At 39.4% G+C, this 27,625-nt stretch overlaps 1 protein-coding gene across 8 annotated transcripts in view; it reads right to left on the bottom strand.

Moving 5' to 3' along the window:
- Positions 1-11,671: 11,671 nt before the first annotated feature.
- Pex5l (peroxisomal biogenesis factor 5 like) overlaps positions 11,672-27,625 on the bottom strand; it is a 152,312-nt gene continuing 136,358 nt past the window's right edge. For all 8 annotated transcript variants that reach the window (XM_076867273.2, XM_076867268.2, XM_076867274.2 and 5 more), the window contains 7 exons: positions 25,998-26,114; positions 23,365-23,508; positions 20,862-20,932; positions 19,000-19,197; positions 17,746-17,911; positions 17,247-17,404; positions 11,672-12,035 (listed from right to left, as the gene is read on the bottom strand). In XM_076867273.2, the coding sequence (XP_076723388.1) occupies positions 11,831-12,035; positions 17,247-17,404; positions 17,746-17,911; positions 19,000-19,197; positions 20,862-20,932; positions 23,365-23,508; positions 25,998-26,114 (1,059 nt within the window). In that variant the 3' untranslated portion in view covers positions 11,672-11,830. The remainder of the gene's footprint in view (positions 12,036-17,246; positions 17,405-17,745; positions 17,912-18,999; positions 19,198-20,861; positions 20,933-23,364; positions 23,509-25,997; positions 26,115-27,625) is intronic.

The following is a 27,625-nucleotide window of genomic DNA, read 5'->3' as shown; positions in this document are numbered from 1 at the left end:
TCTGAGGTCTCTTCATGGCTCTTGTTTTTTTTTTTTTTTTTTTTCTTATTTTGAAAAATGCCAAGAAAACTGATTTTGCTACTGATGGTTCTCATCCGTCAGGGGGACATACTGGAGACAATATGACTAACTTCATTTCTTTCTCAGATTTCTTGGTATGAACAGGTAGCTTGAGTGGCTGCTTGGTCCCTTCCCAAGGTGGGACATCAGTGTTGGCACACTGCAGGAGGAAGGGGCTGGGGGGGGGGCGGTCTGAGGTCTTTAAGTCTTTCCTTGCTGGATGCTAAGTCACTTAGGGAAGTAATGGGACAGACCTTTCTTTGGGTTCTTGACACTCAGTTGTATAGTGGTCTCTATAAGGCAGGTAAGAGCAGAAAGGACATGTATTATATCAAGAGACTTTATCATTTCTAGGACACCACATTTCTAGAGTATATGGGTTTCTTATTGCTGCTGTGACACAATACCACAAACTTACTGACTTACAACAATACATTTATTAAGTTAGAAGTCTGAAAATGGCTTTTTTTATCAAGGTTATCAGCAAGAAAGCTGCAGAAAGCGTCTATTCCTCCATTCCTGCTTTTTCCAGCTTCGACTGGCTGTCTGCATTCCCTGGCCCCTCGCCTCCTAGCAGATTGGCATCTGTCCAGCCTCTTCTTCCATTGTCATGCCTCCTTCCAATGACTCTCTCACCTCCCTCTTATAATGACCATTACATTGGGCCTACTCAGATAATCCAGAATCCTCTTTCCATATCAAGACCCTCAGTCACATCTGCAGAGTTGCTTTTACCATGAAAGGTAACATATTCACAAGGCTTGGGGATTAGAATGTGGAATTGGGTGGGGGCATTATTTGGCCTGACACATAGGGCATGCTGTTTAAAAGTACTTCTATTTACCGGGCATGGTGGTACATACCTGTAAGCCCAGGGCCTGTGGAAGCTGAGGCAGAAAGATTGCAAGTTTGAGGTCAGTTTGTCTTTGATAAGCACTTAATATCTAGAAATGCAGTCTTCTTACCTGTGCAATGAGCATAACAATACTGAAATGAGTTATGTAAACAATCTGGCAATTTGGTAGACTCAGGGCATTTTTTACATCACTATTTTATCTCATCTAGCATTTGGACTCTAAGGAGGTTTTGATCCCTTGTTTCAGTCTAAAAAAAAATTTTTTTTAAATTAAAATATACCAACATTGATGACAAAAGTACTTTTCTGGAGATTATTCCATTAAGTCAACGGATTCATTATATACCATGGTTCAAATTCAACAAATAACAAACATCTATGTTGTAAACAAACCAGATAAGGTCCTTGTCAAATTTCTAGCAGAGACACACAGATGACAACATAAGAAATAAGTAGATTATGTAATGTTATAGGATCTTGAATGCTATGGAGAAGAGACACCACAGATTGGAGTTAGAGGGTAGATTTCAGTATAAGTAAGTTACTTAGAAAAGTCATTATTTCTAGGTGACATCTGAACCAAGACTTGAATGAAGTCGTATCATCCAGGTGGATACTTGGGGAATGAATGTTGTTGGGAGAGGGACTAGCTGATGCAGAGGCTGCACAGTGGCAGCACATCTGGTACGTCAGATGAGCATCAAAGGGACCGGCATGGCTGGAGAGAAGGGAGGGAAGGGGAGACTGTTAGAACAGGAAGTCAAAGAGGAGCCAACTCACCTGGGCCGAGGAGGCCATCGAGGGCTTTACTGTAGAATACAATGGGGAACATTATAGGGTCTTGATCAGAACAAGACCTGGTCTAACTGAAGTTTTAATAATGCTCTTTGTTTAGACCAGATGTTAGGAGGGCAAGGGTTGATGCAAGGGCTACTGTGGTAAGCCAGGTGAGAAGATGGTAGCTCAGATGGGGGTGTTAGCAGTGGAGGCAGTAAGAGTGGTGAGATTCTGGATGCATTTGAAGGTAAGACCAGCAGGACTTCCTGATGCATAGGACATGAGGATGAGGGAATAAGAATAGCTAAAGCTGACCCCAAAGTTTTTATCAATCAAATAAGAGAAGGAAGAGTTGTCAAGGTTGGGATGCTAGTGGTGGAGAAAGTTGATCCGGAGTCCAGTTTGGACTGTATAGAGTTTGAAACGCCTATGAATCCTCCGTAGTTGATTTGAGTAGGAAGATGGATACACAACTCAGAATTTTGGAGAAGAGTTCTAGACTGAAGATAAAAATTTGGGAGTTGTTGACATTTAGATGGTAGTTGAAACAATGAGACAGGTGCAATCACTAGTGGAGGGAGACAGGAAGTAGAAGAGATGGAGACACTGAGCCCTGGGCTACTTCTGCATAAGAAGTCCGGGAGAAGACCAGCCTGCAGGGGAGACTGACAGGAGCAAGTGCCAAGGGAGAAGAAAACCAAGAGAATGGTGCCTGGAGTAGAAGCTAAGAGAAGCAAGGGTCTTGCAGAGGCGAGAGCAATCAACTGATAACAACTGTGATAGGTTAAGTAAGATGAAGACTGAGGATCCGCTGTGAGACTGATAAACCTGGAGGGCATCAAGATCTCTGTGGGAACAGTTTTGGTGAAGGGTGGAAGGAGAAGGTTGAAGAGAGAAGGAAGAAGGGGAATTTCAGGTGATAAATGCCTGCAGCTCCTGAGGGTTTCTGCTACACAGAAAAGCAAAGAAGCAGATAATGAACGACAGGGGAGGTAGCACGGGATCAAGAACAGATTTTTGTTTTTTAAATGTGAGAAAAAAAAAAGATGGACAAATGGAAAACAAACTATTGAAGATGACAAAAGAGAGACGGAAGGATTTCTGGTCTGATAGTCTTGAGCAGTAAGAGGGATGGTATCTGGTGCCAAAGTGGAGAGTTGATTTAGCCAGGGGCAAGGAAGTGGGAAGAAGGCAGAGACCAAGAGTGCTGTGAGTCTGGGGCCCTCTCCTCCCTGCTCTAATTTCTCTGTGAAATAGGAAGCCAGGTCATCAGGGGAGAAGGGATGGGGGAGTTTGGAAATTTGAAGAGAGGAGAAGGTGTGAAACAATATTTAAAAGTTGAACTATTTTTAAGCTTTTACATTTTTTTCTATTTTAATGCAATTAGTTTAATTGGTGTTAATTCTGAAAATTCTATGAGGATTAGTGAAAGTCATCCATGAATTTTGGGCCCTCCTCTCAGTTTCACTATAACTTTTGCTAGTGTGAGTCTTCTTTTGCAGCCATTATTTTCTTTCTTTCTTTCTTTCTTTCTTTTTTTTAGATTCGTATGTTAATTAAGGAGTATGTTTTACACACATTTAGTTAAGGAGTATGTTTTACACACATTTAGTTAAGGAGTATGTTTTACACACATGTATATGCATAATTCTGCACAAACACTGGATCTGTAATAACTCACTTCATGAGTGGATCCCAAACTTTGAAGGATGAATACAAATAACCCCATCTCCAAAAAATTGAATTTTTGGAGGTACTTCAGTAGACTTTCCTTCAGATGGCATATAATATGTAACTCGCAAAACATTGCTTTTCATGCTATGACAAAGAAACCTAAAAAATCTATTAAGATAATCTTACCTAACATTTGTGGATAATTCTCTTTTTCTTGATATCAACCCAAACTAGGTGAATAATTTTTAAAAATGTGTAACAGAATAAGTCTTTTATTTTTATTTATATTTTCTTTTTTAATTTATATATGACAGCGGAATGCATTACAATTCTTATTACATATATAGAGCACAATATCTCATATCTCTGGTTGTATACACAGTATGTTCACACCAATTTGTGTTTCATGTGGAGCCTAGTTTTGCCAGGTGAAAATTTGCAAATCTAAATTTGTCAAGAAAATTTTTTTTTCTTCTGTCCATTTTTAATCAATAGTAAATTTTACTATGAGCAATGTTAGCTATTCTCTTAGCTACTTCTCTCAAGTCTACTTTTTCCTGGTAAGTTTTTGTAGTTTTTAGTATTAGATGTGAATTTTAGTTAGTCTTTAATCTGGGAGTCTTTAAAAAATCTTGAACAGTTTTTGTCTGAATTCTTTGCAATAATATTAACCACCACGAACTGGATAAAATTAACAGGAAAAAAAAATGGGATGTGGGTGCCTATTGGGGTTAAATGACAGAATAGAAACATCTGATCCAGGACTTTGGCTTGTGGCAAGTTTCAGTAAATACTAGTTCCCTGTCTGTTTCTCTTTCAAAGTACTTGCGCAGGAAGGCTCATCTCCACCCACATTCATAAGTAAACTGAAGTTTGGGCCTACCGAGAATCAATAATTTAGTTCTACAGGAAAAATACTAGAATTAGTCATCATTTTCCAAAATTCTGATACATGAATCTGATTACTAGATGCTGGGGGGCGGGGAACAGGGTTCGATCCCTAGCACTGTAAAAGAAAACAAACAACAAAACCCCCCAAATCCAGGAAGCATTATTTATTATTTATTATGCTTCTAAGTTTTTTTTTTTTTTTTTTGTGAGCTGTAAAATGCGAATTGCTTTAAGGATACTTGTAAAGAATTACAAAGAATTCTTCAAACCTTGGGCTGCTTCTTACATACACATGAAGAGGAGGAGCTATTTCAGGAAATTAATATAATTCATGTTTAAAAAGTGGAGGTCAGAGACATGAGGGAGGCTTGAGTTATCATAGGGCTGAGAGAAAGCCTTCAATTCACTACTAGAGAAAGCAATTTGACTTTATATAGCCCAGCATTGAGTCAGGAAGGAAAAAGCACAACTTGGTTGTATAGAGGAAAAGATGGAATGCCACCAATGTTAAGTGCTGCCAGTGATCAAAAGAGGGGACAACAAAAGAGAGAGAAAAGGGTGTTCCAACCCCTGCTCCCACCACTCTCTTCATCAGAGGCCAAGGCTCCCTCCATCACTAACCTGGCTGGTGGAGGATTTCATTTGTAAACATCCGGGGAACAGAATCTAGACATGTGATTGCCATCCCTCCTCTCCTTGGGGACAACTCTGCCTTTTACTGTGCTCTGGGAAGCCCCTGTCCCACTCTACCCTGATCTCACACCCCACTGGTACCTCCCAAGGTTTCCCAGGGATTCCCTGCTCACACCCCCTGCATCTTGACTGCACACCAAGCTCATTTCTGCCTCTGCATCTCAGACCAGCTATTGGATCTGCCAGGAAGGTTGTCTCCAGCTTCATTTGTCTGCACCCTTGTTCAAATCTCAGCCCAATGTCACCTAAAAGAAAAACTTTTCTAACAACCTATAGATGAGGGAGCTTCTGCTCACTCCTAATTTGCCCTGTTCTACCATGGGGCAGTGGAGGCATTCTTATTTGTTAAAGTATTTACAGGTCTCTTTACACAGAACTAACTCTCTCTCTCTCTCTCTCTTTTAAAGAAAGATTGATTTTGTTTCTTTACCACTGTATCTCAGTGCTTAGAGTCTGTACCCAATTATTGACTGACTGACCTCCCCCCAAGAAAGACCCTAAAGTGAAATACATTTTAATACTTTTATTCTAAAAAGGTCACAAATTTCAATTTCAGGTTAAATAGTATTTTAGTCTTAAAAAATTAACAAAGGAGGAAGGTTTTAAAGTTTTGTTGCATATCTAAAAATGCATTCCTGATTTCCAGATATCTCATGCAAGATCATATGCAGCGATAGTCAATAAAAGAACCTTTTAGCCAGTAGTACAAATTGGATTCTATTCAATTCTAAGCAATTCTGATCTCCAAATTCCATTTTGAAAGATTCCTGAAAAGACCTTGAAGCCACAGACAAAGTTTATTGGAAAACATAGTTTAAAACTGCACAAATATAAATACAATTTAATAATGTGAAAAAGGGAAGGCATGCTTCCAATAATAGTACAAAAATACTACCTTAATATTTTGGTACTTTGCAAATAATAAGCCATCTGAGTAAATTAAACACATCGGTATAAGAGGTTATTTTTACAGTAGTAATTTTATTTCAAAAAGCAATGCAGAGAAAGACCAAGATGAAGACTTCATACCTAACAGAGTTGTGCTATGATACATATTATTTCACTAAATCACAGATATGGTATCATGTAGTATGCCAACAACTTTTAAATTCCCCTTGTCATTAATTTACTATAGATCACTTAATTTGGGTTGGTGTTAATTTAGAAACTCAATGTAAACATTTAAAGTTATTTTTCTTCTGTGTCGTTTAATTCAGCTTGAAAATGAAATTCTAAGATTTTAAACATTATTGAGCATGATGAGGAAGCATCACAGAATTTGTCTAAAACAATGTTTTTAGATTAGACTAGATATGCAATAGTCATAGATATACAAAATATATAGAAATGTCTTTTCTAAATAGTTAATAAATGCTTGTAATAGTTTGTAAAAAGTTTACTAAATTAATCAGTTTTTTTTCAACCAATGTAAACAAATTTGGGCAATGAAAATGGAGGGTTTGGGTTAGATGATATATGGAGAAAATGAAATAAAGTCAGTAAAATCTAGGTTTGCTGTATTTCCTTGCTACTGGTAACATAGTCAATCGTGAACACATTTTTCACATGGAACAATCCTTTTATGATATCCATGCAAAAATATCATATATATCAGTGAAAATGCCAGATGTGCAAATGACCTATGTATGCCTCTTTGTCCTTTTTGTATCACACCACTTCCCTCACCAAAAAAAATTTGAAGGAAAAAAAAAACCCAAAACTAAAAACAAACTATGCACATTTATCATTTAGAAAAGAATTGTTTCACTTTTTTTTTTTTTTTTCCAAATCTTGATATTATTTCAGGGCAGGTTTTCTAAGTGTCCCATTGAGTGACACTCTGCAACATTACGAGTTTAGTTTTCTCTTGCAGAGAAGGTTCTGAGGAAACAGTTGTGAGTTAGGGACACTGGTTTCCAGAGTGTGTTATTTTGGATTTCTGCAGAGGTTGCAGGCATTGGAAACTTGGTAAGGCAAAATGCCACGTGAGAGGTTGTTGAGCTTCACACTTTGATATTTGTTTCCCTTTTAACTGTTCAGTGCCTCCTGCCATGGTCTTTGCTCTGTATGTGTGAATTTGGTCTTTGAGCTTACATGTGTCAGGGGGATATCAGTGTATGATGTGGGTAACAAAGCTCTTACTAACATAAGACCCCATTGTCTTACTGAGCTTTTTTTCTCTACTTCTGGTCTCTTTTCAAATAGGGGTTACAGACAATGGCAGAGAGTGAGAAGATTTCAGAGTTGATTCTCAGTGACTGTGAAATCACCTCTTTACTCCCAAACTTCCATGCTTTTAGATCTGTTGGTCAAATCCGTTCTCAAGGGACAGGGGCCCAGGTAGCTCACCTACCATATAACATAGGGCTATGTCAGAACAAAGCTGATACTCCACACACCTCATGTGACACTGTGTCATTTCTAAAGTGACATTTATGGAAATTAAGGCCCTATGTCCACTTTGCCTTATGATGATTTTTTTTGTGTCTGGGAATTTTTCTAACTTCCCTGCATTACTTAAAATGCCAGTTTTCTAATTTTCTGAAACTTAAAATTTTTTAAAAATAAATTTTAAAGAATTTAGAGCCCAAACCTTTATGTACTGATGTAATGAACACGATTTAATTGAATAGCTTGCAGACACATGGATTTGTTCCAATTTGGTTCTGTTGTGCCCCAACTGGCTGTTAAGAGAAGCATTTGGATGTCTGCACCCAGATTCCTCAGAGCTTTAATTTGGCACCAGCTGCAACACTGCACAAAACAGACATGTGAATATCTGTCAAGTTCAATGTGATTGTATGAAATCAATCTCAGGGATAGGATGAAAGCCAAAAAAAAAAAAAAAACCAAAACAAACAAACAAACAAACAAAAAACCAAAACTGAAACACAAATTTCATAAAATTGCTCTCTTGTTCAGGAGCAAGGAAAAATAAGCTAACCTATGAGACTTAATCATGCATGGTGTAAATTTACATTCAGTAAAGTTATCTTGCATGCTTTGGTTAATATTTGAGTAGGCAGATTTGTAAGTACTAATGCATGCGATATTTTTGTACCTGAGGTTATATGTTTTGCTTTTTAAAAATTGCCTTTTTACAAACTTTTGCATGAGTTCATCTCTGAACACTCAAAAAATATATATGTATCTGCTTCTTAGTTCAAAACGGTTTAATTTCAACCAGTTCTGCAAATACTGAGACAAGAGGGAAACTGTACAGTAAAATTTGAACAGGAAATGAATTTGAAATTGTTTTACAAAGTTGAAATTATGAGGGTGGCTGTTCATTAATTTCTAAAACAAGTGGGTTCAAAAGATGGCACATGAATTAACCCTTCAGAACACCCTGCTTCTAGTATGCACCTAGAAGCATTTCAAGGTGGAGAAGAGTCACCGCCACCATCAAAACAACAAAAAATCCAGTCTCTTGGAACTGATTCAGGAACAAATGAGGAAGGGACACAAAAGGACTATCTTGCTTTAATCTATTTTCTCAAGGAGCCCCAAGTGGTACTAGCTACTACGGTGTTCAAATGTTGCTTGTGTGGCAAGAACACACCAGAGAGATTTATCTATGTAAAAATTTAGACGTGGGTCCAAGATTGAACACAATAGGCCTCTTAACGTGATAGAGGAATAAACTCCTGAAAGCAAACATGTTCTGGACTCTTGTACCCAGTTGTGCGTCACGCCTTTGCCATCCTGGTAGAAACCCAGGACTGGCTGAGAAGGCACATTTCATAATTCTCCATTACAGTTCCCTGGGGATAAGATCTGCCTTTCTTCCAAGAGCTTGTGTAGTGCTCTTGAGAGAAAGGACAGAACCAGAATCGCTGCAGTTGGCTCAGTTAGAGGACCCTTTGCTCTTCCTCTTTCGGTCCCCTGCCTCTTTTTCCCAGTTGAGATCAGCAGCCATAGAGATCCTCTGCGGGGAAATGGTTGTACTTTGAAACTTAGCAGAGATTGCTGGGTGTCTCTGCCTTTGCATTCCATTTCCTGGTACAGTCAGTCTCTGAAAGTCATCTCTATGCAACCGAGTGGCCATTGTAGTAAGTGGGTGCCATCCTCCAGGGCTCTTAGCCATTGCTCATTGATTAAAAAAAAGCAGCAACCTCAGAAGGGAACCAAGGACATCCTATTCTTTCAAAATGAAAATAGTAATTTAAGTGACAATTTCCTGCCTTAAAGATGATGCCTCAAATTGTTGTCTTAAAAAAAAAAGTGTATACCAAGAAATATATGCTATATGTAATAAAGAGTATTCTAAAATATTGCAAACTTAATTTTTGGTGGTGTTTTATTTCCATAAATGTTCACTTGCTTTTTAGTAATGGTTTTTACTTGATTTTTGAAAAATGCAACTCTTGAGCAATAATTTTGGTTAGTTCTGGTGGACAATAGTAGATAGGCTGGCATTAAATCCCACCAAATATTTTGCAAATTGCTAAATAATGGTAGGAGTGGAAAAATTATCAACTCTCCCCTATAACAACTCCCTGGACTTTGAAGTAATTTTGTTTTCCAATAGCAAAATATAATTTGGGCCATGAAATTTGTCCCCACCTAGCAACAATCAAATTAAACCAAAACACTCTGCATTTGCTTTACTTTCGGGTTTTAAATGGTTACTGATATCTTGTATGCACTGCAAGCAAGACTGAGAGCCAAGCACATCATTAGCATTGCAAATTCAGTTGCAGCTGAGAGTATAGAATGCCATCAAAAGCAGAACAACTGTAAAGTTTGCTTTGAATCCTTGTTCTGAGGCTCCTAATGGACTCTGATGGATTCAAATCAGCTGACCAGTGGGGGAGTGCACAGAGATCCTGAGGAGGAAGGAGTAGCAGAGAATGGAGACTGCTCTACCTGGAAGGCAGCTACCATTGGCTAGAGATCGGCCCCAAGGGTCTTTTTCAGAGAGAATTAATAATTTCTCAAATTCTAAAGAATGCCATTCTTGAAAATATTTTTGAGATTTATTTGCTGCTCAGACTGTAGAGAAACAAAGGCCAAGAATGGGCTGTCACTCCTGCCCAAAGGTGGATGCTGAATGCCTCTGCTTTCTGTTGCCCAGCTGGAGCCAGACCCACTTGAGCTTCGGCAATGAATTGCAAAACCTGGCACTCCCCATGGTGCACTGCCTCTACACCTCAAGGACTTCTGGTTTCATGCTGACCTGAGGCCCCTCACAACTCAGGGACTCCAAGGGGACACAGAAGGTTCATACTTGAGCCCTGAGTCTCCTCTCCTCTCAGCATGTGGGCACATTTCCCCCTCAGCTGAAGCTTGTTTTCCAATTAAACTGTTTTGACCCCAATTCTGTCTTGATAATTATCGTCATGAGTGGAATGAGCTACTACCAACCCAAACAAACCCATGAAGAGAAACTTGAGATCAGACTGTCTTGAAACAGTTTCTGGAGGAAGGAAGGAGACAAGGTGAAGAACAATAGGAAAATTCACTGGGTAAAGTGATATTTTGGTTAGCATTTTGCAAATATATTTTTTCCTAATTATTTAAAAAATGTATCTATCAAAATAATTATCAAGCCTCAAATACACACAAAATACTCTGAAGAACTAAGTGGAAGGTAACCAATTAAATAAAACACTACTGCCAATAGAAAATTCCTGAAACTTGCTAAACATTTAAAATAAGAGCCAAAGGGCCATGCATCTTTCATATGAAACGGCTGACATTCAGTGAGGTTCAGTTAAAAAATGTTGATCTTCCATTACAGTGCAAGAAGGTGAAGAGTGCAGATCACCACGGAACGAAGGAAATGCATCCTTTTTAGGGAAAAATGTATTATCACTCTTAAGAAATACCATTTAATAGGAATAGTTTAAAAGGAATTTTGTTATGCAGGGCAGTTAGAAAGCTAGTAAAATATGACACTTTAAGCAAGTTAATGCAAACTCAATAGGAATCACGGTACCATCACTTGATAGCTTTCCTCCTGCAGAGAATGCATGAAGAGACACAATCTGGTCTCCAAGTTCATACAGTCCCAGAAAGCATGTGAATAAGATCTGTGTTTGCACATTTAACCCTATGTCATGTCTGCTTTAAGAAAAAACACTCCTTTGAAACCCTACACTATGAAAAACTATTTTCCAGGAATTATTTATTTGGTCCGTTGATCTTAACAACTCTGAGTTCCCAAATCTTTTCCCCCCCAAGTTAAAAATTGGAGCAACGAAACCAAACTCCAGCAAGGCATACATAAGATATTAAAGTGCATATATACAATCCCAGAAAAGTTTTGATTGGGAACAGCAAAAATTTCTAGTGCAAAAACTGCTTTTGCCAGCAAAGCTCCCTCTCTGGAAACAGGGCTACAATAAAAGTTAAAACTGGAACAGGTTTAAGCAATGCCTGTCTTTAGTCGAGTTAATATATGTGCATGCACCAATGGCCCAAACTATGTTCAGTCTTGCAAAAGGGGGAATTTCAGGGGACAGTTTAGGAACAGTCAGAATTCCCTGATCTGAGGCAGTGCTTTCTTCATGGGTCCTGTGAACATCTTCCTCAGATGGGCTGGCAGCTGCAACTGGGGACCCCACCAAACAGGATTTGCAATATACTTGCAACTTGTGAAGAGTACACGTAGTTTACTTTATCTTGGTTTGTCTTTAGTCTCTCAATTCTTCTTTGGAACCTGACCTTGACTCTATATACAACATTTTGTGCTTTTGGATCTGAACAGAGGCTGGGCATTGTCTGTAGGCATTAATTCCCTTGGGTTATGTGACCATGGCCTTTTGAATATCTGATTTATCCTTTCGGAAATTCATAATAAAATAGTTTTTCATTTCTCAGTACAATAACACGGGTGAGGGATTATTATTCTTTATTTTTGTTTGTTTGTTTCCTTCAAGGATCCAAGTTGAAAGCTCTTAGGAGAACATCCAGGTCGCCGAGATTAGCTGCCTGGAAGAGCTCTGGTTGGTCCATCAGAGACAGTGCGATTCTGAGGGCAGCCCAGATATTCCCAGAGATGGCGGGATGAGGAACTTGCTGTTGATTCCTGCTCTTTCTTTGCAAACTGAGGGCAGTGAGAAAATTGCTGACCGCTTCTCTAAGAGGGCAGAAAAACAGACATTTTAAAATGCAACAAATTTCAGAGTTTGCAAACTTAAAAAAAAAAAAAAAAAGATTGAGTTATTTTAAATTCAATCATCTCTCTGTAGAATTTTGGATGATCAGATGAACAACTTTCTGATTCTCTCATTAATCTTTTCTGAACAATAATTGCTAAATATAGTGGAATCACAAAGAAGAAAGAGAAGTTTCATTTTACAAATGCCACTTGGGAAAGAAAGAAGAATAAAAACCTTGCTAACTCATTAGTGAATTTGATTTTCTCCTACTCCAGGAATGGTTTGAAGATTTAATCTATTTGCAGTTGGGATTGATAGTACTAAATTTTCAGAGGAAAAATATGGCTTTACTCAGAAACAAAGTGGTTTAATCTTTCCTATTTGTGCTAGAAATATGGAACGCAGGTAGGGTGAAGTTGACTTGATTAGCAGAGCACCTGGGCTTATAACCTAATTATTTAGCTCCAGACAAATTTCTCATCTTCCCTTGAAGTTCAGTTTCCCTCAGTGTGTCATCAGGAGAATAAAAGTCATTTTAGAACTTTGTCCTGGGCTGCAGTTGAATGAATGTATACAAATGTTTTTATTATTAAGATCAATAGTTCTCAAAGTATGGAATGGGGAGCCTAGGGGCTCAATGAGGTCAAAATTATTTTCTTAATAAAACTCAGATGTGCTAGGTGCAGTGTACATGCCAGTAACTTGGGAGGCTGGTGTAGGAGGATCATGAGTTTGAGGCCAGCCTCAATAACACAGTGAGGCTCTAAGAAACTTAGTGAGACTCTGTCTCAAAAAAAAAAAAAAAAAAAAAAAAAAAAAAGGCTGGGGATGTGGCTCAGGGGTAAAGCACTGACACCAAACACACAAACAAACTGAGATATTATTCGACCTTTTCACTTCCATCTTCTCAAATGCACAGAGATGGAATTTTCCAGAGACTACATGAGGTGTTTTGTCCCAACAGACTGAATGCAGAAGTCAGTCAGTCTGTCTTCTAGTAAGCAAGTTATTAAAGAAATTTGCAAAAATGTAAAACACTGCCACTATTTTCTCTGACCATAGTTTAATTTTGGAAAATAATTATTTTCTTGTGAAATGTTATTTATGTTAACATAATAACTTGCTATTTTTATTTTTTAAAAACATTATTTGTTTTTGGTACTGAGAATGGAACCCTGGGGCACTCAACCACTGAGCCACATCCCCAACTCTTTTTTATTTAGATCTGTGTTTGCAAATAAAAATATTTTTAAAATTTAAAAATATTTATTTTATTTTACTTTGCTTAGAGCCTGCCAAATTGCTGAGGCTGGCTTTGAACTTGTGCTCCTCCTGCCTCAGCCTCCTAATTCACTGGGATTACCAGCAAGCATGGGGACTTGTTATTTTCAAATGAGTCTTTAAAAAACTTCATTTTGATTTATAAAATGGTAAATACTGATAGATATAGCTATATAAATAAAAGCCCTTTGGGATTCTCAGTAATTGTTAAAAGCTTAAAGGGACCTTGAGGATAGGAATGTTGAGAATAGCTGAGCTAGATGCCATCCAATCCAGGACTGTGCCGGCACCAGGTCTGCCTTCTGTTCTGCCCTCTGCAGCGGCCCCCTGTCACTCCAACCTTGTATTGTGTGTTTGACAAACTAACTGTTGCTGAGAGTAAGCATGCCATTTTAATTTATATCTGCTTTACTCTTCTCAGAATCTTTTCACAGACTTGATTTTGCTTAATCCTGGAAGGCGGCTATTGAACGTTTGGGAAGAACCCTTGAAAGTGTGACTGGATTTCTAATTCCAAAGCACATGGCCTAGGCACTAGACTCATCTACATTGTTGGGTCCGCCTGAGAGTAAAAGGCCACTGGGAAATGGAGCTGTATGCAGTCACCTGGGTGATCCACTGGAGTGGGTGTCCTAACCACCTCTCCTCTGGGCCCTTGGGCTCAAGAACAGGATCTGTAAATGGGTGGGTATGGAGAGGCCCTTTCTGGTCCCTCTTCTGAGGGTGGCAGCTCTAATGACATGTCTCCCAATCCCAGACCTGTAAGATCCTGTGGGGAGGAAGATCCAGAGCCCTCATTTATCAGCTGCTCTAGTCTCTGTCTGTGGCTTTCTGTTCAGAGGGATTTGGAGAGTGACAGAAGAGTAATTTACTAAGCTCATCAAGCCAGTCCAGGTGTTTTCGTAAAGATAGTCTAAGCCTGTTCCTTAACTTGTGAGCTCAGAGTCCTTTGGGGGGACTCTGACTATTGCACATGTATCTGTATGAATGGCTTTCACAGATATCCCTGTGAATAATTCCAATTGTCTGTGAATATTGTCATCTTCAACAAAAGCTCCTTCATTTAAAGGCATTACTCACTTTATAATATCTTTCCCTCATTATACTAGTACTAAAAATACTACTCTCGAAGGGGATGGTTTCTTTTTTTATTAAAAAAGGGTCCTCCAGCAGAATAAAATAGACATTATTATTGTTGTACATATATACGTGATGGCATGACCAATGTGATTCTGCAACCTGTACACTTAGAAAAATGAGAAATTATACCCCAACTGATTCAAATGTATGATATGTCAAGATCATTGTACTGTCATGTGTAGCTAATTAAAACAAATAAAAAAATAAAAAGGGTCCTCATTTTTGAATAGGATTAACTGCTCTGAAGCACCTGCTGACTAGGGTGTAACTTTTTAAGCTACCCAAGTTTCATATCAACAGTGTCCTCTATTTCCATTGTAGTAGGATAAGACTTGCCTTTGGCACTCACAGACACCTGCAGTCTGGAGGGTGAGGTCTTTGGGGAGGACAGAGGAATCTATACTCACTCCTGGCTTTCTTCAGAGTCATATTGCTAATGACAGTTGCTATTTCCTAAGCCTATACCTCTACCTGTAACTCCTAAGCCTGTACCTATTCCTTAGTATAAATGCAAGTAAAGAAGTTGAACTTCTTTTCAGAATTCATTTAAGGTTTTGGGCTTTTTGTCCCCCCTCAGGAGAAAACCCCCAAAACTTATGTATCACTTCTCAAGATTCCCACATTTGGCTTGACAATAAAAGATCCATAAAGCTTGGTTGAGCTGTTTCAAAGGAACCGACTGATCAGGGTTATCAGACTTAGCAAATAAAAATATTTAGAAAACACTTGTAGTAAAAACTAATATCTGTCCTTTATCTGAAATTCAAATTTTGTTGGGCATTCTGGCAACCTGAAAATTGACTTGCTGATCCTGCTTGAGGATTGAAACTTCACAGCTCAACCAAGTTGCTGGTCTTTAGTTGTCATGGTCTCTGACAAATGAATTTCACACCTGTGAAATGCCAAGAAAGTATTCTGCAAGTATTGTTTTCTACATTAAAAAGTTACAATTAAGAAAAACGCATCCGAGACCTTTATGAAAGCTCCCTTTAATTGAATTTGGTATGTCTCTGTGTGTGTTTATTTACATCTTCCTTTGTTGCCCTCAAAAAGACAAAGGTGTCACCTGAAATAGATTAACAGAACATACCCGGAAAAGAGTGAATAAAAGCGGGGAGGAGAAAAACAGGTTAGGAGAATCTGAGGAAACCAGGAAGGAAGTGGGCATGCAAAATGGACATCACCTGGGCTTCAGACAGCTGCCGGGCGGGGAGGTGGCCCAGCGTCCGCTCTGGGTTTCTGCTTAGCCTATGTGAAGAGGGCCTCTGCAGCAGCACTTTTCAGTATCCATAAATAAAACAAATCAGCTGCTCAGGAGCCACTCAGCTATTCCTGGTTTTAACCTGAGCAAAATCCTCTTAGAAGATATGGTGTAATCCAGTGGCTAATGTCCTTTGTAAGATCCTTTTAGTATAAATGCAACGGCTATTTTCTAAGACCTCAAAATTTGCCACTGGCAAAACACACAAACACAGTTTGGAAAGAGCAACTCTTCAGATGTCAAAAGAAGGTAACCTTGTTATGAAGGTCTCAGGTACTTTATCTAAATAAATAATAATAATAGGGATACTGAGGATTATGATGGCCATAATTGTAATAAATGCCCACTAGATAATGAGCTATTGCTCTGTGCTAGACAATTATATTCAATGTGCACCATCATCCTGCAAGGTGGTTATTATTCTTTCTCTCTCTTCCTCTCCCTTTCCTTTATAAGTGGAGATATGAAGGCTCAAAGTTATAGGACCAGAGTCACAAAACCAGTGAATGGCATGGCTGTGATCTGATCCCAAGCCTGTCTGGTTATGGAATGCTGCTCTTTCAGAGGAGGAAAAGTTTGCATTATTTGTGGGATTTAAAGCTAAATTTAGTTCTCTTTTTCTCAAACATAAATGCCAAACCTGTTTACTTAGAAAATAGAAAAAAAAAAAAAGAAGAAAAGAAAAGAAAGAAGAAAAAAAATCACCCATACTTTCATTACCCAAAAGAAGAAAGGTCATTGATGGTCACTGTACATAGGAAAAGAAAGAGAAGATCTAAACCTGAATGATAGGACAAGTCATAAGGAACTAAGAAAGGTGTTTCAAACTATAAACCCACCATGTTTTTTCTTTTTTTGTTACCCAACTAAAATTATTGGTTTACTAGATTTAGAAAACCTGGATTCTTGGTTTTGCTTAGCCAAACACTGGTTTCTGGAAACATCCAAAGTCTGCTTGCGTATGCCCCCAAGATTTTTTTTTTTCCTTAAGTGGAAAATGCAAGATTGGACTGTTCCTGCTTCACAGAGAGCTGCCCTTGGGGGTGTTAAAAATAGACAATGTTCTAACCCAGGCTGACTGAATCAGGATCCCTGGCAGAGGGGCCTGGGAATCTACATCTCCCAAGATGTCCAGATGATTGCAGCTGAAGATTCAGAACCAGTGCTGCATACCGTCCCCCGCTTAAATAGGCCTTGGGGTCTGACGGTTCCACATTTACTCTTTGTTTTTATTTAGGGGATGCAGAGCTACATCCCCAGCCCTATTTTGTATTCTATTTAGAGACAGGGTCTCACTGAGTTGCTTAGCACCTTGCTTTTTGCTAACCTAGTTCAAAGGCTGGCTTTGAACTCACGATCCTCCTGTCTCAACCTCCCGAATTTACTTTTAATGGCGGGAAGAGGACTACTCCTACCAAAACAGGTACTCTTACTGGGAGACCACCTGTCAGGTTATTAGATCTCAGTCCCGAGAGTGATCTCGGGTCTCGCCTGTCCCATCCTTCACCTGTAGGCGCCCAGGTTGATGCAGCTGATTCCCAGGTTGTATCTGGACCGGATAAAGCCTGGCTGAATCTCCAGAGCTCGGGTGTAGGCCTCCACGGCTTCCTCACTGCGGTCTCCATTGGCCAAGGTTGCCCCCAGGCGGTTCCATAATGAATAGTCCTGATGACAAAAAGCAGAGTTCTCTAACAACCAGAAGGAGCCTTGCTGACATCGTGCTCATGGACCGGTACCATGGTGAGGCGAATCACTCAGACATCGTCATAAATCACTTTGTGAAGCGACATTCATTCATCAAACGGCAGTCATCATTTGACGCTGTCATGTAATTAACGTTTCTATTCTAGACAGTTCAATATTAACTGCCACATAGCCTGTCATCAGTACCACTCACTTTAAACATCAGAGGAAGGGAAATAAAGTGTAGAAGAAATGGGCAAAGTAGGCTGAGGAAACTTGTTACAGAGAATATGGTGGTTTCGGGCTGCGCTGTGCACTCTTACCTCTGGCCGAACAGTTAAGGCAGCGTTAAATGCATCTATTGCTCTGTTGAACTCTCCACTCAGGTGGAACAGTACCCCCAGGCCTGTCTGGAGGTCGGGGTCGATCATGTCTCCATTTTGGTGGGCAGCTTCCAGATATAATTCCTTCACTCCTTCCAGAACAGAACTATAAAAGAAAACATTAGATTCTTTACCCAAATAGACCAGGCAAGAATGATTGACTACTGAAGCTCTTTGGGCTCTATTTCAAGTCTCGCTTTATCGCAGACTGGAAAATTTCTGTCAAAATATCTTAGCTTAAGGAGAGGACTACTAATACTGAACGTTGAAAAATGCAGCTGATTTTCATGAAATATGTTGTTGCACACATATGGAGCTATCCTAAGTAAGGTCTCTACAGGGACAAATCTAGGGACCCTGGGAGTACCAGTGTGGAAACCCCACAGCTAAATTTCCCAGGGCCTCAGTGAGAAAGGACTTAACATCAGGGTTTTTTGTGGATGGAAACACAATTCCAAGGGACTTCCATTTACCCATTCCTAATTCTCAGACTTCATAAAACATGGATCATCAATCAGTACTTATTATATTTCAGGTGAATTTTATGTCCAAAGCAGTTGGCTTTAAAATATGGTACTCAGAGAAATGTCTGTGGGTGCCCAAGATGGAGATTATGTGTCCAAAGGATGGTTGCTGTGGTTTGGATAAGTATTCCCCAAAGGCCCATGTATCAAATAAAGGCTCGGCAGCTATTCTGTGGCACTACTGGGAGGTGGTGGTATCTTTGGGAGGAAGGGTCTGGGGGAGGAAGTTGGGTCACTGGAGTTGTGTTCTCAACGGGACAATTAGGATCTGAACCTTTTCTGTCTCTTTCTCCTTTTGCTTATTTGTTGCCATGCGGTGGACAGTTTCCTTTGCCATGTGCTCCCACCATGACACGTTGCCTCACCATGAGCTTCAAAGCAACAGGGCCAATTAACCATGGATGGAAAGTTCCAAAACTATGAGACAAAATAAACCTTTCCTTCTTGTAGGTTTATTATCTCAGATATTTTGTTACAGTGATGGAAAACAGATTAACATAATAGCTCTGATGTGAGCATCGATCTTTCTATTCAGTGCTCTCTTCCAGCAGAATGCTGCCCTAAAAGCCTTTGTGAAGGGAGTGATGTAGAGATCTGAGGCTCATTCATCACCCTTAAGGTGATTAATTGTGTATTGGGTATTTACTGCCAGTTATAATGAGAAGGGTACCTGTCAACTGGGGATTTAGACATCCTTCGAGTGAGGCCTGGAGATCCCTTCTTGCTCTTCACAAGGTATTTGTACTTTGGATTTTGCTTAATCCAATTCTTCAAAGATTCACAGGCATCCTGCTGATGACCAGTGTTTGTGTAACTCACAGCCAAAGCCATCAAAGCTTTCAAATTGTTGGGTTGCAGTTCTAAGCACCTGAAAGAAGACAAAACAGAAATAATTTTAGGTTTTTCAGTTTTCCAACAGTTCTCTAGAAAATGTGAAATCTTTACCAATTAAATGTTGCAAAATATTATTACATTTGTTTACATTCTTGGAAAACACCATGTATCTTCTAATGAAAATCATGGCCAAAGAGGATTTTTAAGAACATTTAAAACTCATCCTGATGATGACTGATTTTGTTAATTGTAATGAATGGTTTTACAACTATGGAAGTATGGCTACTTCCTACACATAAATTATTACTAGTTAATCTAATGAGAAGAAAAGGATATTATTATTACCTTATCCCCTTCCCCCAAACTGGACTTGAATTATATTTGGATATTCAGAGATGAAAGATTGTACAGTGTTTTGGAGAGGAGAGGGAATTTCCCATTTCCAGACTACTAATGTGGGTTTATGAAGGACTGAGGTTACTGACTGAACCCCCTTATTCTATTCATCTGGCCTCTAGCAAGGGTTTTTTCAGACTTTGAAGTGGAGATGAATCACTTGGGACCCTGAACCTTCCTCTGTACTGCATTCTAGTATAGTGGGTGGGATGGGGCCGAGGAAGTACGGGTCTGACAAGCTCCCAGGTAATGATGATAATGGTAGTCCCTGGAAAAGACTTTTTAAGGAACAAGCTCTAAGCAGCCCCTAATGCCTCCCTGTGGTGGTCCCAACCTCAGAAACTTATCTGTACTGGGCAGAGTTCTCAACTCTGAATGCTCCTGAGAATGGAAGGTTTAAAACTACCGATGCTTGGTTTCCTAGTCTCAAGCAATTAAACCAGGAGTGCCTAGTAGTCTTTTTTAATTTTATTTAATTTTTTAAAGATAATTCTATTGGCCATGTGTATACAGGGTTAAGAACCACTGACCAGAGTTCCAGAGTCAGGACATGAGGGTTAAAGTTCTGTCTCTTTTACATATAATGTGTGACCTTGACCTTCCCTGATCCCCAGTTCTCTCCTTTATAGAAAATGATCTCAAGGAAGAACGACACCCCAGGCATCACAACATCTTTGGATGCTGTGGAATACTGAAATCCAGGATTCTGGGATGGCAAAGCCCCAGATCTAGAATTCTCACATTCTAACATTCCAAATCTCTAGGATTTACACACGCACACAGGTTATGTACACTTCCATATATACACACACTCCAGGGGAACCTCTGGATTTTATGTGCATGTGCATATACATTCTACTCCTACAGCTCTATATGAAAAGTACTTTCAAGAAGGGGCAGGGAGAGTGTGAGTCTATTTGGTAGGGATTCTAATCAAGTTAATGGGTGATGCTACCTACATCTACCTCTGTTCCCATTCCCACCCACAAATCTTCATTATCTCAATATGCTTATCCTGAGAAAAACTTTCGGATGCTACAAAAGTCTAGAAAATTAAAAGAAACTATGTATTTAATGAACTAATTGATTTGCAGATAGCAAAATATTGTGGTTGAAGAACACTATTTCGTCATAAGTTCTTGTTTTCTAGAGCTAAATGTGGGTGACATGTGGCATCCCAGTCCTGGTCCTGGCCTGGTTTTTCACACTGCGCTTCAGGAGGGGGCAAAAGACAATTGTGGAACTGAGCAAGTGCACTCCCAGGTGTCCAACAGCCATAGTCATGTGCTTAGCTTCATGTACCTCTGGAGGGCGACAATGGCTGCTTGTTCATTTTCATTCTCTGCCTGTGTTATCCCGAGGAACTGCCAAGCCTACAAAAGACAACTGATGTTATTAACCTTGCAAAAGGAAGCAGGGATTACTCCTGTGCTTTAGTTGGCTTACCTGTGGCAGCTCCTGTATGCAGAGCTACCTTACTTTTATGGAAGAGCCCCATAAAAGGAAAAAAATATCACACATGCATTTCTTTGTTCAAACTGTCTTGTGACATTTGGGTCACAATCCTGTCATTATTTCTAAATTAGTTCACTATTTATCCTTTCCTATCATCCAGTGTTCTAGAAGTCTCTAAATTTCTCAGATCCCATGATATCAGGCATCTTAAAACCAAAAGATCAATATGTACGATTTCATAATTATAAAGAAAGGGAGTGGAAAATAACCCGAAAATGTAAATAGGCTAAAGTTTACAACAAGAAATATCAAGATGTACAACATGAATATACCACATAAAGTAAAAAAAAAAAAATACTGATTATTTCCCCCAAGAATACTGGTGATTTTTAGAGCAGCCTCCATGAACCTTACAATACTTGCTATGAAAAGATTGATCAAACAGGCTTCTTCCTAGCTTTGGCCATGGTACCATTTTCACTGCCCACAATGTCATTCATTACCTTAGCCTTGGACTTTCCATAGATATGAAACCTTGGATCCTTGCCAGGATCCATTAGGTACAAAGGAACTTAATTTTCTCATTTATAAATCTGGGAAAATAGTGTATACTTTTTTTTTTTTTTAAACCTCCTAGGGTTGCTGTGTTGAATGATACGGTATATATAAAAACATCTTGTAAAATATATAGCATTTACAAATTTAAGACGACGTTATTGTTTCATGCCACTTTTTAAAAATGACAATATTTTGTCAGAATTTTAGTTGTCGGTTCAATCTCATTCCACTGTAAACCTTTTGAGGAATAAGATATTTGGAGCTTTAACTGGTGAGCAGTTTACTTATTCTTAGTATACAGACCAAGAATTATCCATAATAAGAGTGAAGGATAACTAACTATAGAAGTGCCAGACCCTGAGCTGAACACCTCATTTGCAGGAACTAATACTCCTTAGAACACATGGTGAGATGTTTACTATTATGAAATGCATTTTACAGATGAGGGAACTGAACCATAAAAAGCTTTAATGACATGTCCCAGGTCATAGGGCTAACAAGTAGAATAGGAATTTGAACCTATGTAGTTAGGGTAGCTGAGTATAGAAATTTTATTTATTTATTTATTATTTTTGTTTGTTTTACTTAGTTGTACATGACAGAAGAATCCATTTTAATTCATCATTCATAAATGGAGCACAACATTTCAATTCTCTGGTTGTACATGGTGTAGAGACGCACCATTCATGCAATCATACGTGTACCTAGGGTAATGATGTCCACCTCATTCCACCATCTTTCCTACCCCCGTAACCCCTCCCCATCCTCCCCTTTGCCCAATTCAAAGTTCCTCCGTTTTGTCTTTTCAATACTACATACTCCTATCCTAAAATCTCTGCAAACTGCTTTTAGAATATCCATTATAATGATTTCTAAAAATCACTCATAGTCTAAAAAGGAAGCTTTTACACAGCCACTATCATTTTACAAGGCTTTATGGATTTCAAAACTTAGTGGACTGCAGAAGCTTTTTGGTGGTCTCCGAGTGTCTGTCTCTAATCACCTTTCTCATCCCAGAGAAAGGGATTTTCTTATATGCAGTCAGATTGAATGCCTCTTCTGGGCCATTCTCTCGAGGTTTCCCATGGCCTTCGGACTCAGTTAAAACTCTTTCTTTTCTTTCCTTCCTTCCTCTCTGCCACGCTCTTCTCTCCTTTTCTGCTCCACATGGTGTTTTAAGCCCTTCTGCCTCCCCTGCACCATTCCCTCTGAAAAGCAACTTGACTTCCTATGGTCTTTAATTCTCTTTCCTTCAAAACCAACTTTGGATTCACCTGTAGGAAGGCTGGATTAGGACCCTGCTCTCTGCTCTCCTAGCATCCTGAGCACATCCAGACACCGTATTTATGACACTATGTCACTGTCCAGATAGACCACAAAGGTGTCTTTGCATTCCCAAGCCCTTCAATATTTCAAGCCAGGACCTAGTGCAATTTTGAGGGTATAGTATTTGCTCAATAGATGTTGAGTGAGTAAATCAAGGGTGATACACGGTGTGACTTGAGACCCAGACAAAACTACACATTGTTTCCTGAAAACCACTGGGTGTGTTTCAGGTTGGCAATTTTGATTTTCTTTTTCATTTTTCATCCCCAACCTTTATCTTTGGGCAGTGTAGATACTGCAGATTAGAAACAGGTACCTATTTATCTCTTAGAGTAAATATCACACTAAACCAGGTTAACCCCTTTGGGTTGGTGAAAATGCCACCTAGGAGAGCCCTGTGCCATCCTGTCTGTCCTTAGCACATGAAGCTGCTCTGAGTCTAGTAGAATGAAGAGGACGGATCTACCTCTGCATCTCCGGGATCCTGAAGAATCGCTGCCTCCATGAACAGAATGGTGACTGGGAGGTCCCCTTCCTTCAGCCTTTTTAAGCCTTCTTCAAATGCTCCAGGCCAGTCCTTGAAGGGGTTTTCAGTGTGAAAGTAATATCCCTACGACACAGAGAAGGGCCATTACCCCATCCATCCACCATCTCTGCCTTCTTACATTCAGCAAGACCTCTTTAAATCTTAATTGACTTATTTTGATTGATGTATTCAATTTCAATTAAACTGAATACTGTCCCTTATTATAGCATATAATATTTATTATATAGTATATAATATACAGTATATAATATATAGAATGTAGTACATGTTCATTGAATAAATTTTAGATGATAGCAAATAACATAAAAGAAACCCAAAAAGTTACTCAAAATGCCACAACTTAAATATGATATGGAGCTGTGCTATTTCTGATATTTGTTTTGTTCTTTTTGTTTTAGCTATTTCCCCTGAAGACTTCAAAATTACTGACTCTTCAGACATGGTTTTTGCTGAGTGCTGCCACCCAACCCCTTGAAATATTAATAAAACATACTGTACATCTCTTTGGAAACTATGGCCCAAACAGTACCCAAGGCTAAGATACACTGTATTATGTAAGATCTTTTTTGCCTCCACCTAGAAAAGTTTTTGCTCTACTGGGGACTATCTTGCCTCTGTTAAAAATGCATGTCTTGCCTGGCACAGTGGTGCATGCTTGTAATCCTAGTGGCTTGGGAGGTTGAGGCAGGAGGATCCTGAGTTCAAAGCCAGCCTCAGCAAAAGCAAGGTGCTAAGCAACTCAGTGAGACCCTGTCTCTAAATAAAATACAAAATAGGGCCGGGATGTGGCTCAGTGGTTGAGTGCCCTTGAGTTCAATCCCTGGTTACCAGCACCTCCCCCCACAAAAAATGCGTGTCTTAAAGATGGACAGTTTATTCATTGCAAAAATTTAAACAGTACAAACAATAATAACCTAGTATTTTTGTGAGTGTATAAATAGGCTCATACTACATCTGTAATCTGTGGCTTAGTCCTCACAATAGTACATTGTGATTGTTTACCCTATGCTATTAAAATTTTTTTTATGGATAGATTACATTTATTTATCTGAATCTTCTACTGACAGACTTTCATATTATTTAAAATTTTTTATTATTATAAAATAAAGTTAAAGTGGGAGCCTCTTTCCTCAAACTCTAGTGCTTTTGCTTATTACCTAAGGATAGAATCTAGAGGGATCAATTTGGTTAAAAGCTTTGAACTGTTTTTAGGCCTTTGATATATGTAACTAAATATTTTTTGAGAAAGTTTTCCCCAACTTACACTCTCACCTGAAGTGTCTGACAATATTATTTGATGTAACCTCACTAGCATAGATCATCATAAAACCCTTCTCCTCTGATAGATGCAAATAAGCTAGTCCATTGATGATGTTACTAAGGCTTAAAATAGATGAAGTGGAGGCCTTCATTTTCCATTAGTGTTTAGAAAGACAAAATCCCTCATCAAAACCACAGTTACCACCACCTTATGTGGTGGATAGTATGGAAACGGGGTGGTTCAGAGGTGAGGGTCCCAGGTAGGCCTCAGGCACACGGCTTGTAGCCCAGTGTCTGATGATCTACATCAACCTTCTCCCTTTTTACCTTAGCTCTGCTTTCTTTGGATAAGACAGCTATTTTTAATAAGATGTTGGTTCTGATTTTGTATGATTGCCTGGCCTTCTGAGAGAGAGAGAGAGAGAGAGTACTGGGAGGAGAGAAACATTTTAATCACTATGTAAATTGCAGATCTCCTCAAATCAGAATCTCTTATCCCCAGTACCTACTGCAGAGTAGATAAATATATAAATATTTGTTGCGTGCAGAAAAATATCGTGGAAATTATTCAGAAGTGAATGCAATTGACACTCTCTCCATCACAAAACCCCAATACAGACAGACACAGACATGTACTTTTTTTCTGTGTAAGAAAATTCTACATATTTTTCTTTCTTTCAATTAGCCCCCTCTCTGTCGGCTTGTCCCCAAAGTGTTTTTGAAGGATTGATCTTAGAGCCACCAGGACTTCATGATTGTTCATTCTATGGGTACAGTTGCTGGAGTTCCTATCAGGGGAGTATTTCTGGGGATTCCCCTTGGGACCTGACGTGGCGGTGAGAAGAGCCTTTTTCCCATCATGATTCTTTGCTAGTGGTGTAACGACCACCTGTGAAGCAAGCCCAGGCCCTCCTTCACTCCCTCACCACTGCATAGCTTCTATTGTTGGCACATCAGCAGGACTAAAGCGGCCCATGAGCCCAGTTCTTGCCAATCCACTCTAAATGTTAGTTCTGTAACTGCCCCAAGCAGTCAGGATCCAGGTTCTGGGTGGCTGCCATATGGTCTGAACACTGAGGATAAATAAGAGCTTTTGATTCCAGCTCACTGCCTTTACACATTGGATGGTTTATCTTGTTTCCATCTATCGGTGATTTCTCCTAGGTCAGATCGATATTAAATTATCTTTGATTTTTAGATTTCTGACAAAGTAGTTATGAACTAATCTATAAAACACGATGTGAAGAGGATGAGGAAATTTGTCAGCGCGTGTGAGAACGGAATGGGTTTACCTTCTCACTAGCTGAGACTGTAACTTGGTTCTGGGCTTCTTGGTTCTCAGATATCCAGTTCCTCCGGGCCATCTCTTCCCATTCTGCTTGCATCTTATCCCAAAACTCTGTATCTGACTAGGAGACAGGAAAGCCCAAAGGAAATGATTTAAAAACATGCCACATTATCTGGTTTATTCCCAGGTGGGGAGTAGTTTTTCTTATTCACCAAAATGAGTTCGGAGGAGACAGAAGCTGTTTAAGTTGGTCACATCCAACAACTGGTTGAAGATCTTCTGGAAGGGAAAATGTCGAAGGGGACCAGTTGTGATTTTTCTACAGCAGGAAAATAACTACCACTTGAAGGACCAGAAAATTCATTGCAAATGTTTCACAACTTACCTATTTTAAGTTGAAGACCCTGTAAGAAGAAAATGAATTAATACACCTAATCTACTGATCATTACAGCTTAACAGCACCATATACTGAAGACAATCAGCTGTTTACCTTTGGGATCACATGGTGCACTGGGAGCTGTGGTCACTGCTTTTGCCAAGCACTGTGAGCTTGTTCTGTGGCATATTACTTGCACAGGAAAAGGCCAAAATTCAAAATTCAAAGTACGATTGCTAATGGCTGTGTATCACATTTGCACCATTTTAAGGTAAAAAAAAAGTCATAAGTTGAGCCATTATAAATTGGGGAGTTCTAAATTTAAGAAAGTTTTAAGTGTGACACCAGCCCATATTTAAAGTTGCTTCTAGAATGTGAGGAATTAGAATAATTGCTTTGGGACTGGCTGGGCAGTGACTTTGGAAGACAGCTGGCTATGGACAGGGAAAGTTGATCTTACTCTGCTAAACACAGTGGTAGGAGAAAACGGAGTCTGCAGATTAGGGTCCCAGAGCTAGGATTCACAGGATCTGAGTTCCATCTAGCTTCCAAGCCCAGGCATATCAGTTTATGGCAAACCTGGCCTCCTGGTGCTGAAGAATGAAGGACCCTGGATTTGGGTGTGAAAATGAATGAATCTTCTTCAAGGTCTTTTCTGTGGCAGGATGATACTTTTTTTTTTTTTTGAAAAGTATTACTTATTGTGTGTGTGTGTGTGTGTGTGTGTGTGTGTGTGTGTGTTTCCTTTTTAGCTTTCTCCTCTAAGGGAAACCAGGCCATGGTGTTCCTTGACATCTAGGAAGGTGTGCATTCCTACATGAAAGCAGAATTTTTCTTTAAGAGCTGCTCATGGTTGGCTTCCATTTTGTTAAGCCTGAAGAGAGTACTTTAGATGACCTAGAGGGAGAAAGAAGGTGTGAGTGTGTTATAGAGTCTAAGAGAGAGAGGGAAGGATGGGGGAAAGAGATGGAGAGCGCTGGGTACTGAGTAAAAGGAGACTCTTGCTCAGCTTTTGAGCATTTCCTAGGAAACTGGCGTGAGCTCAAGAATTTTGAGGAACCATTTGGACTTGAAGACTGTTAGCAGGTACCAGGACAAGAGGGTAGACACTCTGGCCTTGTGTTTGGCACTACATAAGCCTTCCAGATTTTGTGTCTCAGATTAAGTCACCTGACAGTTTGCTAAGAAAGATGCTTGGAAACCACTTTATTTTCATTGAACAAAACATGTTCCCTGACTGAGTCTGGAACTGACA

This window comes from Callospermophilus lateralis, chromosome 10, assembly GCF_048772815.1.
Source record: "Callospermophilus lateralis isolate mCalLat2 chromosome 10, mCalLat2.hap1, whole genome shotgun sequence".
Classification (NCBI taxonomy): Eukaryota; Metazoa; Chordata; class Mammalia; order Rodentia; family Sciuridae; genus Callospermophilus; species Callospermophilus lateralis.
This window is presented reverse-complemented; position numbering and strand designations above follow the sequence as displayed.